Genomic DNA, 12171 nt, shown 5'->3' with positions numbered 1-12171 from the left:
GAGGTGACTCTGTGCAGGTCAATTAGAAAACAGATGCACAAAGAAGCTGTACAGCTGCTGAAGGGGTTGGTTTTGTGCTTTCTGCTCCTGCTTTAAACAAAAAGATATTGAAAATCATTAAGATTCACTTGTTTGCTGTCTACCCCATACTCTGTCAAACTCAGCTCGTGGTGGAGTATCTTGGCAATGTGCCAACCGATAAGAGTGTTTTGTTGGACCACAAATGATGCTAACTTTGTTACCTGATTATTAGTATCATCCTGACTGTTTGTATTATACTCCTCTTACTGATTCTGTCATTAGGACACAGCTGCGCCACCCCGGGGGAGGAACTCCAGTATTTCAGTTTGAGAGTGGCACATATTCTCATTATGGAGAGACCCAGGTCTCACCTTAGTTAAAGGTGAAACGAGATTGCCATTATATTCCATTGCTGATCATGACACGCATCCCCAGTCATTGCCCAAATGAAATACACTTTAAAATGTCACAAATGTGAGCCTGTGGCCAGCTGGTTGCTTTTTCAAAAGTCTGAAACAAAATGAGTGTGCTTCAAAAATGAGGTATTTGTGTTCCCTAGAAATGATCTTCATTGCCTCTGGCTCCTATCTCAGAAATGACTTATTAGGCTATGTCTACACTAGCACTAATTATGGCTGGAACAATCCCCTGGGGACTATTTTTGCAACCAAGGATCAACAGAATGCAGCATGTTTCTCTTACATCCCCGACATGTCCCTATCTCCAAGCAGGCATTGTAGAAACAGATGTGCTGGTTTTGCAGCACTGGGGGAGTCTCTAAATGCCCCTCAGGCAGCTTGAAGTCCCTACAGCCTGTCCCGTTGTGGTAATTCCACATAACCTTTGCACAGATACCTAAAGCGCCACATACCATTTTTAAAACCCCATAATCCAAATGTCACAAGCTAAGCAAATCCCAGAGGGGTGGGGGGAACCCAAAAACCCAAACTGTGTTATGACAGAGCTGATATTAGGCACCTGAAGTGGAGGGAGGGGCACAGAAGACTAGAATGCTGTCGTTATAAACAAAGAGTGGAAAGCTCAGATATTCTGGGTTACATTACTCTTTTAACTCATCCCATACAACCCTTTTGCCTCTCCTGATATGAAGATATGGTGCAGGCACAATGGACACTGTGGGAATCAGCACCACAGGGACCCAGCTGCTTCCTTGTAAGAGTCTTTTCTCAAAATAGCCCCAATTTTACTATGCCACCTAAAGCGCACAACTGGAAAAGAATGTACACAGCTCCAGCCCAGAGGCTCCAGAAGATGGAGCAATGCACTGGGGGTAATAGGTTACAGCAAGCATGTCGGAGAACCATTTTCAATCGAGGCCTCAAAGGACTTTTACTTCCATGCTGTAGAAATTGTCCTGAGGCAATAACAATTGATTTAAGGACACTGACTATCCCTCCCCACTCACGCCTCCAGTTTGTCATTACTTGAGTCAATGCTTGAGTCATCGAGACCTTGGCTCATGTGTAATAAGCCATAAAAATGATGTTTTCACTTGGATCCCGTCGGATCTCACGCACACACACAAGATAATAATTGAGCCTACAGAAAAACCCATTAAATAATTTTGTAATATTTTCAGCTTTTTAAAAATAACTTACAAACCTTGGATAATGGTTTCTTCTGTTCACTGTTGGTGCCTCCTATGAAGACCATGTTGGGCATCACTGGCCTGGGATACTCAAACACAAACTCGTATCTCAGCAGCCAAATGAATGCTTTGCTGAACAGTTCCAGTATTGTTACCTCTCTCTGAAGAAACTCAGAAGCCAGGCTCTCATATTGTGAATATAACAGGTAACAAAGTAAATTCTCTGCAGCATTGACTAATAGGTTCTTCACACGCTGGGTAAATGTCATGTGGTCGGAACTGGATGTGAAAATCCTTGGGACGTAAGAAATAGGATTGGGACACTGAGTGGCTTTGAAGTCCAAGCCACATGGAAGTCCACGCATGAAGTACACGGAGGGAACTGAGAGATATTCAGCAATTATTGGTCCACATGGTAACACAGGATCCATAAGGACAGCATCAAACTTGCTGTCCTCAAGGTGTTTGATCAACTCTTTGTTATATAAGAAATTCCTGCAGGCAGATGAGAACACGGTTGTAAATACTGATATGTTTTTAAAGATGCTGGTAAATTTCTCTGGAAATGGCAGGTCGGCAAAAATGTCCTGTCCTATTGAATGGTAAAATTCATCCAATGATTCCTGTGTGTAAGGCACTGGATGTGTTTTTATTGTGCAATAGTCTGATGTTCCCATGAGCAAGGTGGCTTCTGGGATTACAACAACAACATCATGCCCTCTTTTCCCAAGCATTTCCACTGCCACTCGCATGCTGAGCCAGTGACTCCCATCCTGAGGCACAACCAGCAGTTTCCCACCTTTGGCAAAACTCCACAAAGAGAGAAAAAGAGCCAGCCCAGCAGTTCCCTGCTTTCCTGACATGGCCGCTGTTAGGAGTAAAAAACCCAACTTTCTCCCCAAGAAACCTTCCAAGCAGCATTTAAAGACAGAAGTCTCGGGGATTGCAGCTGTGTCTGTGGCCTTTAAGCCCAATTAATTCTCAAGTCTAGAAACCCTTCTCAGCAAATATTTTACTTAACACACAATGCTTTAAACTGTGATAAAAGGGGGGATATTAAACAGGACTGAACAGATGCCAACAGTGTAGGTGCCACAACACCTCTATCAGCGGTTCCTATTCTAAAATGAGTCAGCATAACTCGGGAGGTTGCAGGATCTCTTAGCAGGTTGGTGTGGGCCAGGATTGGTTCAAGAATCTCAGGGTAGTTCTACACAGCAGGTAAACACCTACTGCTGGCCCATGTCAGCTGACTCAGGCTCCTGAGGCTCAGGCTATGGGCTGTAAAATTGCAGTGTAGATGTTTGTGTTCTGGGTGAAGTCGTTTAAATACCGACAGGTGGCACATGTCAGCGGTGAGTGTTTAATTGCAGTGTAGACATACCCTTTGAGCGCCGTTGTGTGCTCTGTACCTGGCTCAAGGCCAGACTGCTAGCCTCGCTCACCAGAAATAACCTTGAGGAAATTGCTCTCTCCCTCATCCGCAGCAAGACAGTGGTGACAGATACAACTAAGGCAGGATACAGGCAAGGAGAGCACAGTTCTTGCACCAGTCCTGAAGGCTGCTGTCCATACAGTCCCTAGGTCTGAAAGGGGCAATGTGGGAGGGCATTTCTATGCTGGAATTTTGGAACCCCTTGAAGACCTGAACCTGGAGGGTGTACACAGTGGGTTACAGCTTTTAAGGGAGCTAGATCCACGAAGGGACTGAGCATTACAATGCCTCAACCCTAGATGCTCAGTGGAATTCACAACCCTGAGCTTGGTGCCCAGGCATTGTATGGGGAGCATTAGGGACCAAAGAAAGGGATTCTCAGAAGCCAGCAAGCCGAGCTGAGAGCTATCTAGGCTATGTCTACACTATGGACCTTACAGCAGCACTGTGCCACTGTAAGATCTCCCATGTAGCCACCCTCCTGCCTGTGTCCTTAAACCGCCCCTAAAGAGCAGTGTTAGCTATGTCATCAGAATCAGAGAAGATCAGGGTTGGAAGAGACCTTAGGAGGTCATTGAGTCCAACCCCCTGCTCAAAGCAGGACCAATCCCCAACTAAATCATCCCAGCCAGGGCTTTGTCAAGCCAGGCCTTAAAAACCTCTAAGGATGGAGATTCCACCCCCTCCCCAGGTAAGAGAAGAGTCTCCCCTGCCCACATAGCGCTAGCCACACCAGCACTCTTGTCAGTGACATTTCTGTTGGTCGGGGGGTGCTTTTTCACACCCTAACCAACAAAATGTTACCAACAAAAGTGCTGGTGTGGACAAAGCCCTAAGCTAGCCGGAAATGCTGAGAGAGGCATAAGCCCCAGAAATCAAACTCTGGGCCAGGGTGAGGTGCCTCCCTGCCTGTGAGGATTCACAGACCTGAACCCTGTCCCAGAGCTAACGCCTAACCCAGCCCATTCTTACAAAAAGCCACTGTGAGAGAGTGACTGACTCTGTGGCCCATGGGGAGGGCCCTCATGCCAGACTGGGAGAGTCAAGTTCCTGAGCTAAGAAATCTGTAATTGTTTATACAAAGTGGAACATCTCTAAAAGGAGAGAGAGAGAGACACCTGAGAATACCCAATAGCCTGGCCGTCAGGGCACCCACCTAGAATGTGGTTAGACCTGGACCTGATTCACATTTCTGTGCCAAAGCACGTGGGGGTAGGGGATACAAACCCAGGTCTCCCACATCTCAAGTAAGTGCCCTAACCATTGGTATAATGGGACTGGGGGACACACCCTCCCACTCTTGCTTTGACTGTCTTTTATGAAGGTTAAGCATATTCTGAGTTCACCAACTGGATGGGCCATGCAGGCAAGATATGTGTGTGTGTAGCGGGGGAGATGCCTCATCTGAGAATCCTACTGGGGTTTAAGTATGAGCCACTGGGCCGAATATTTCAGTGGGATCGGGACTTAGCACATGCCCACCAGTGGAGACTATTATTTTATCTACTTCTGTCAAAGTTCCTTCCCCACTCTGAACTCTAGGGTACAGATGTGGGGACCTGCATGAAAACCTCCTAAGCTTACTTTTACCAGCTTAGGTTAAAACTTCCCCAAGGTACAAACTATTTTACCTTTTGCCCTTGGACTTTCACTGCCACCACCAAACGTCTAACCGGGTTTATTATTGGGAAAGAGTCGTTTGGAAAAGTCTTTCCCCCCAAAATCCTCACCAAAACCTTGCACCCCCCCCTTCCTGGGGAAGGTTTGATTAAAAATACTCACCAATTTGCATAGGTGACCACAGACCCAAACCCTTGGATCTTAAGAACAATGAAAAGAACATTCAGTTTCTTACAAGAAGAATTTTAATAGAAGAAAAAGTAAAAAGAATCACCTCTGTAAAATCAGGATGGTAAATACCTTACAGGGTAATTAGATTCAAAACATAGAGAATCCCTCTAGGCAAAACCTTAAGTTACAAAAAGACACAAAGACAGGAATATCCATTCCATTCAGCACAGCTTATTTTCTCAGCCATTTAAAGAAATCATAATCTAACACCTATCTAGCTAGATTACTTACTAAGTTCTAAGACTCCATTCCTGTATGTCCCCGGCTAAAGCATCACCCAGACAGACACAGACCCTTTGTTTTTCACCCCGCTCCAGCTTTGAAAGTATCTTGTCTCCTCATTGGTCATTGTGGTCAGGTGCCAGCGCGGATATCCTAGCTTCTTAACCCTTTCAGATGAAAGGGTTTTTCCTCTGGCCCGGCCGGATTTTAAAAGGTGTTTACCCTTCCCTTTATATTTATGACAACTTCAATGAGTGCACCTAATCAAACTGATTTGTGGACATGCTGATGTACCTCACTCACCCTGATATGATGATAAACTTCACAGTGAGCATGGATTTCAAAGACATGACTAGGGAGAGACACAGGAAATAAGTAATAAGTAGCCAAAGCAAAGGTACCATGGCATGATTAGCTTATCAAAACCATAATATGAGATATGATATGTAAACAATTTCTTTTGCTGTAATTTACTCTCTGCTTTTAAGATACCTTGTGCTAATAAGATCAAGAGTCTTGGATTGTCGCTTGGATATCTTCTCACAGGTCACCTCACAGACAGCAAAAGCCCTCAGTGCCAAAGGAGCAGTAGTGAAGAAGGAAAGGGTCATCAGACTTCACCTCCCTTGGGTTCTCAGTCAGCAAGGTCTGGCTAAAGAAGCCTTCTCCCAGAAGGAGCCAAGCAGGACCGCATCTCTTGTAGTTACAGGGGAGAGATGCTGAAGGACCTGAAAGGCCCCGTAACTTTATGGAGGAGCAGAAAGCAGTTGTGTTTTCAATCAGAAATCACTAAGGCCCAGACCCACAAAGGGAAATAAGCACCAAAAGACCTTTGAGGATCTGGGTCTAGGACTCTGGTTGTCTCTCTTTGAACTCAAAGCCCTACTGACATTCAAGTTAAGTTTTTATTTAGAGAGACAACGTGGGTGAGGTAACATCTTTTATTAAACGAACTTCTGTTGGTGAGAGAGACAAGCTTTCAAGCTACACAGAGCGCTCCAATATCCTGGTACCAAACACGGCTCCAACACAGCAAACATACTTAGAAAGATTCATATAGTTAATATATAATGTTAGAAACTAGGGAAAATCGAGAATGTTAAGCAATGGTTAACTGATAACAGGAGTGTCAGTGGAGTTTAAGTAATGTATTAACAAACCACCTCCAGTCATTTCAGTTAGGTACTATGATTCAGCACAATTAGCACAATCTTTACACAACAGAGGCTGCTGAAGTTCGTAGCCAGGGTACAGTGAGCCAGGGTTGTTTGAAGAAGTTCACACAGCAATTGCCTGCGTTACACCTGGCTCAAGCCCAAACTACTTCAGTATCTGGAGTATACTATATTTCCCTAGTTTCTACATAGAAAGTTCATTTACTCTCTGTAATACGATTCCAGGAATGTCTCCCTGAAGCCTCAACTGTCAGCTGACTCAGTGGTTGAGAGCTCTTTTTTGGTTGAGAATATCACCAGGTGGAATCATCACGGGGATCTGTGGTGTTACCATCAAATATTTAGTTCTCAGCCATTTTGGGCTATTTTTACACACACAACTTTGGAAGTGACATAAGTGCGCTGGCATGGGCTTTCAGCTCCTTGTAGTTGCAATCCGACATCCCCTATAGGGCACTTCCAGATACCCTTCTAAGCGTAACATTGACATGCATTCTGCACTGTCCTCTGCCCAGGGAGCAGTTGGGATGGGGGCCCCCCCATACCAGCATGGCTCATGAGAAAATCATGCTACTAGGATGAAGTGCTACAGAGCAACGTGAAGGCTATTTAACATCTCAACACAGGAAATATTTGTAATTAGTCTCAGTCTAATAGATAGAGCCTGGTTGTTTTCACCAAAGCGAATAATACTAAATACAACAACAAACAACCTATACTACGAAATAAAACTAAAAACTCCCCCTGAAATGGGGACTCCTGCAGCTCTTTTGCCACAGGGGGTGGGGCCTACTCCCTGCTCCAGGAGCTGAGACCTGTCACGCGGGGTTGCTGAGCCACTTACTCATCATGACAAAAGGGTGACGGGGCCGAGTGGCACTGTGACCCCATGCATTAGACTGGCGTGCCCAGGGCAGGGAACGAGTCCCCATGGGACAGGTGCCACCACTGTGGGGTGAAGATAAGATGGGCTCACTCTCATACCTCCACCCAGAGGCTTTCCACTCCCACCCGCCCCGTACGTCCCGCCAGGGCCCAGGTCCAACCACCCCACAACAGGGCCTGCCATGAGAACACAAAATAAAATGAAATTTCCAAAAGCACAATGACAAATGATAAATAAAAATAATTTCCTGGGTCTCTGATAGTAGCTGCATGGATTTCATTTTGAAAAATGGCTTGTGATTTGGGTGCCTTAATTTTGAAGTGGCTACCTTGAGCCCTCTTACAAAGGCCTGGTTGTCAGAGGGTGGCTGATCAGCACTTTCTGAAAATCAGGCCTCTTTGAGGTGTCACAAATTGGGCATCCAAAAATGGAGGTCCCCAAAGTAAGTTTCAAAAATGCAGGCCATGTGTTTTTCTCTAAACTGCATAAAATGTACATTAATAGATGTAATGCAGAAAACATACCTGAGTAATTTGTAATGATTCCAGCAACATTTTGATCTAAAAAGAAATTACCTGAGATAATTTTTTCTTCTGACCACAATTGATGCCTCCAATGAAGACCATGTTGGGCATTAGTGGCCTGGAGTACTCAAACACAAAATCCTATCTCATCAGCCAAACCGAGGAGTGACTTAAAAGCTCTAGGACAGTCACATTTCTTTGAAGAAACTCAGATGATAGACTGTCAAACTGAGAATATGCAAACTTGCAAATCAAGGACTCCAGTGACCCAAATAACAAGTTTATCACATGCTGGGTAAATGACATATGGTCTGTGTAGGAAATAAAAAAAAATTGGGGATATAAGAAGGAGGGTCTGGACACTGAGTAGCCCTATCCCAACTACAGGGAATTCCATGCAAAAAGTTGACAGAAGGAATGGAAAGATATTCAGCAACTATTGATCCACAAGGTAACACAGGATCTGTAAAGACAGCATCAAACTGAACCTCCTCAACGTAGTTCACCAATTCTTTGTTTAGCAAAAAGTGCTTACAGATGGCAAACATCATAGTACTAAAATTGGTGAAAACTCTTTTCAGAATAAGTCCATCATCAAAAATATGATAACTGAAGGACTGGAAGTAAACATCCAGTGGGGGGGGGGGCACTGAGTATGTTTTCACTGTGTAATATGGTGATGTTCTTGTGAGTAAATTGGCTTCTGGCACAAGAACTACTATTTCATGTCCCTTCAGGCTGAGTTGCTCTAGCATCTGACTCATGCTGAGCCAGTGACTTCCGTCCACAGGCATCACCAATAGCTTTCCACCTTCAGCAAGACTTCAGAAAACCAGAAAAAGAAGTAACCTAGAAACAACTGGACACCATGACTGGGAGGAAGGAGCCATGTTCTTAGTAGTAGGGAGGTAAAAAACTTCCACCACAAGGTGCTGAACACTGATTTATACAAGGGAACTTTGGTCACCAAAGCTTATTCTTTACAAAGTAAATGTTTACCTAGGTTCAGACAAAGATCAGATTAACTAGGAGTTTGGCATCATACAAATTAAGCAATGCTAACAACTGCTGCAAAGGTAGAACTATTACGTTATTTTGCTGGAATGCTAGCACAGGACTTGCTATTTGGTTCCTAAGAATTAAATTTAAAATAAGTGTTCGCACAAAGTAGAAAAAGAGGATTGGGAACATTACTGGTGGCAGGGTCGGGAGGGAAGAGGGGAAGATTTATAGAACAGAGAACATAGAAGCTGCAGAGGATTCTTCTTGTAGTTTCTTTTCTTGACATTCTGACATCTGTGAGTAGGATCCTCTTCATTCCAGCAGCAAGTAAGGGCTTTATGCTTATGAAACTTATACTAGCAAACAGCAGATCTGAAAGAGGGAGCTGCCAGAGTCCATGGACAACATGCTAAGGGAAATGCCAGCACCTTTCCACAGCATGAGGGTGCTGCCCCAGGCAGGGACGGTGAGTTATATTCCCTTGTGGTGCTCAGGCTCCAGCAATATTCAGGGCTGGGGGCCCTGCTCCACCAATGTTTGGTGGGTCTCTCCCCCGGCCCTGCCTGGAGCGGCCTCCGGTCCGGAGCCTCCGCCCCCCAGCCCCTGCCTGCCCCCCCCGACCCCTGGAGCACCCCTGCCTGAGTGAAAGCGGCGCAGTTCTCCCTGGCCTCCACTGCCGGCAGCTACAGCACCGCAACCCGGCAGCAGGCTGAGGCAGGTGCTGATATGCACCACAGGAGGGTGAGGGGGAGAGCGAGGGGGCGCACATGTGCTTGGCAGCCCTCCTCTCCCCTCTCCTGGCACCAGACGCCGAGGGGGCTTCAGGCAGGTGACATCGGGAGCGGACCCCCTTGACTTACCTGAGCAGCTGCTGGGGCTTCGGAGAGTGTTTGACCCTGTGATCCACGCCCCACCGCCACCACTCCCTGCAAACACTGGGCAAGGGGCAGCCCCAGCCCCAGTGAGGCTATGGCAGGGGAGCAGGGGAGGAAGGAAGCCACATGTGATAGCAGTCCCCACCCCTCCAGCACACCACCACCCCTCCCAGAGCCCACACCCCATCTCCAGCCCCCAAATTCCCTCCCAGAGCCTGCACCTCTCCACCCATCTTGCACCCCAGCCCGGAGCCTGCACCCTGCACCCAAACTCCGTCCCACAGCCTGCACCAAACTCTGTCCCAGAGCCTGCACCCCCAACCCCTTCCCACACCCCCCCTTCTGCACCCAAACTCCCTCCTACACCCCCACCCCTTACCCCAATCCAGAGCCTGCAACCAAACTCCATTCCAGAGCCTGCATTCCCTCCTTCCACAGCTCCTCTCATCCCCAAACTCCCTCCCGGAGTCTGCACTCAGCACTCAAACTCCATCCCAGAGCCTGCACCCCAGACTCCATCCCAGAGCCCAACCTCTCAACTGTCCTACACCCCAATTCCCTGCCCCAACCCAGGGCCTGCACCCCAGACCTCCTCCCCCAACCCAAACTCCCTCACAGAGCCTTAGGCAGGTGGGGGGCAGAGTTCAGGGGGGGTGCTTTATGCGTTCTGGGAACCACCAAAATTTCTACAAACCTGCCGCCCCTGAAGGGGACCAGTCCCTGTCATCTTCTGTGTCTACCTCTAGCTAGTAGTTTGTCTTTTTTTGCCAGTAACTGGTGTCCCCCTGGACATTTTCAAAGTGAAGTTATTGGATCAGATCCTCTCCAGCTGTAAACTGACTTCAGCAGAACTAGACTGATTTATGGCAGCTCAGGATCTCACCCTTGTCTGTGATGCCAGCTAATATTAAGGTGTCTTAGCTGAAATGAGAACCAGCAGCACTTAGTGCTTAAAAGAAAAGGTGGTTTGAATTGCTCTATAATCGCTTAATTAAAAGTACATTTAAGAATAAAGAAAAACAGCTGCTGAAAAGCTACGGAAGTGCATAATGAAGTGAAAGCAAAATCATTTTCTTCTCAACAAGATGCTTAATCCTTGCCCAACTGAAATCGTTGGTAGAATAATCCTATCTAGGATACAAAATTTCTAGTGAATTCAGGATCCTACCATGAGTTCAACAAAAATAAAAGCTTTACCAACCTGAGATAATTCCTTTCCAGCACAGTTGATGCCTCCGATTATAACAATGTTAGGCATTAGTGGTCTGGGATAGTCCACTACAAAGTCAAATCTCATCAGCCAAACAGATCCATGACTTAAAAGCTCAGTCACTGTTATCTCTCTCTGAAGAAATTCAGAGGCCAGTTTTGCATATGGCACATAAATAAAATCACAAAGGAGAATCTCCAATAAGGTGAATAGCAGATTCTTCACACGCTGTGGAAATGTCATGTGGTCTGTATTGGTTGTCAATAGTCTTGGGACATAAGAAGGTGGGTTTGGACACTGACTAGCCTTATAGTCTAAACCACATGGAATTCCACGCAAGAAGAAAACAGAGGGGATAGAAAGATACTCAGCTATGATCTGTCCACAGGGCATCAAGGGATCTGTAAAGACAGCGTCAAATTTGCTCCCTTCTAGATATTGGATCAACTCTTGGTTGTACAGTAAGTGTGTACAAGTGGATAAAAGCAGACTGGAGAAGTTCCTCAGCCTTTCATGTTGTCGAATAAATGTTTCCAGAAAAGGTCGTTCCTCAAAAACCTCTTGAGTAAAAGCCAGAAAATGTCCCTCCAGCTCTGCCTTTGTGAAAGGTACCGGATACTTTTTCATGATATAATTCTCAGATGTTTTTATGTATAGGTTTATTTCAGGGGCAACAATGATTATCTCATGCCCTTTGTGCCTCAGCTCATCCAGAACGGCACGCATGCTGAGCCAGTGACTTCCATCCATCGGCACCACAAGCAGCCTCCCGCCACCAGCAAAGCTCAACAAGGCCAGGAAAACAAGCAGCACTTCACTGATCTGGGGGCTAGAGTGAAACCCAGGAGCCATCCCTGCAGCAGTGCAGTGGGTACTACAGAGACTAGCAAATTGCCAGTCAGATCCCCTTTAGCAACTCCCAACAACTCTCTCTTCTGACCTTTATTCCTCCGTGCTATTCAAGTCAATGTTTAATTGCATAATGTATGTAGATAAGATGAAACACAAAAGTCTGAAACCTGAGCTGCACTTTGGAAGTAACAGCATCATGATAAGTTTGATTAACTGATGCCTTTTTCAACTGAAGTTACTCTCTGCCTCTAACCACTGAGTCAAATCACGACCTTCGAGTGCATAACCTCTACACAGTTGCACAAACCATCTCTGCACTGGCCAGATAAATGGGTGCATGGTTAGTTTGGTAGGTAAGGGGGGGGTGGCGCAGAAGAGAGGGATGAAGGAACCAGCTATTCCTTTGGATAAGATTTTCAAAAGCAGTCAGCATGGACTGACAATGGTAAAACTTCCCCCGGGCTTCACTGGAGATGGATTTAGGCCAGTGCTGAGTGGCTGGGAAAATC

The 12171-nt window shown here is 46.1% G+C and overlaps 1 protein-coding gene across 2 annotated transcripts in view; it reads right to left on the bottom strand.

The window, feature by feature from the left end:
* LOC119863748 (UDP-glucuronosyltransferase 1A3-like) overlaps positions 1-11719 on the bottom strand; it is a 41935-nt gene extending 30216 nt beyond the window's left edge. Inside the window, exon 1 of one of the 2 annotated variants that reach the window (XM_043505767.1) lies at positions 10802-11719. In XM_043505767.1, the coding sequence (XP_043361702.1) occupies positions 10802-11662 (861 nt within the window). In that variant the 5' untranslated portion in view covers positions 11663-11719. Of the gene's footprint in view, positions 1-1644; positions 2539-10801 lie in introns of those variants that run through there. The other variant, XM_043505768.1, reaches the window with a different exon arrangement.
* Positions 11720-12171: the final 452 nt, after the last annotated feature.

The sequence above is a fragment of the Dermochelys coriacea genome, chromosome 11 (genome assembly GCF_009764565.3).
Source record: "Dermochelys coriacea isolate rDerCor1 chromosome 11, rDerCor1.pri.v4, whole genome shotgun sequence".
NCBI classification, from domain to species: Eukaryota; Metazoa; Chordata; order Testudines; family Dermochelyidae; genus Dermochelys; species Dermochelys coriacea.
Note: the sequence above shows the minus strand (reverse complement) of the source record. Positions and strands in the feature narration are given on the sequence as shown.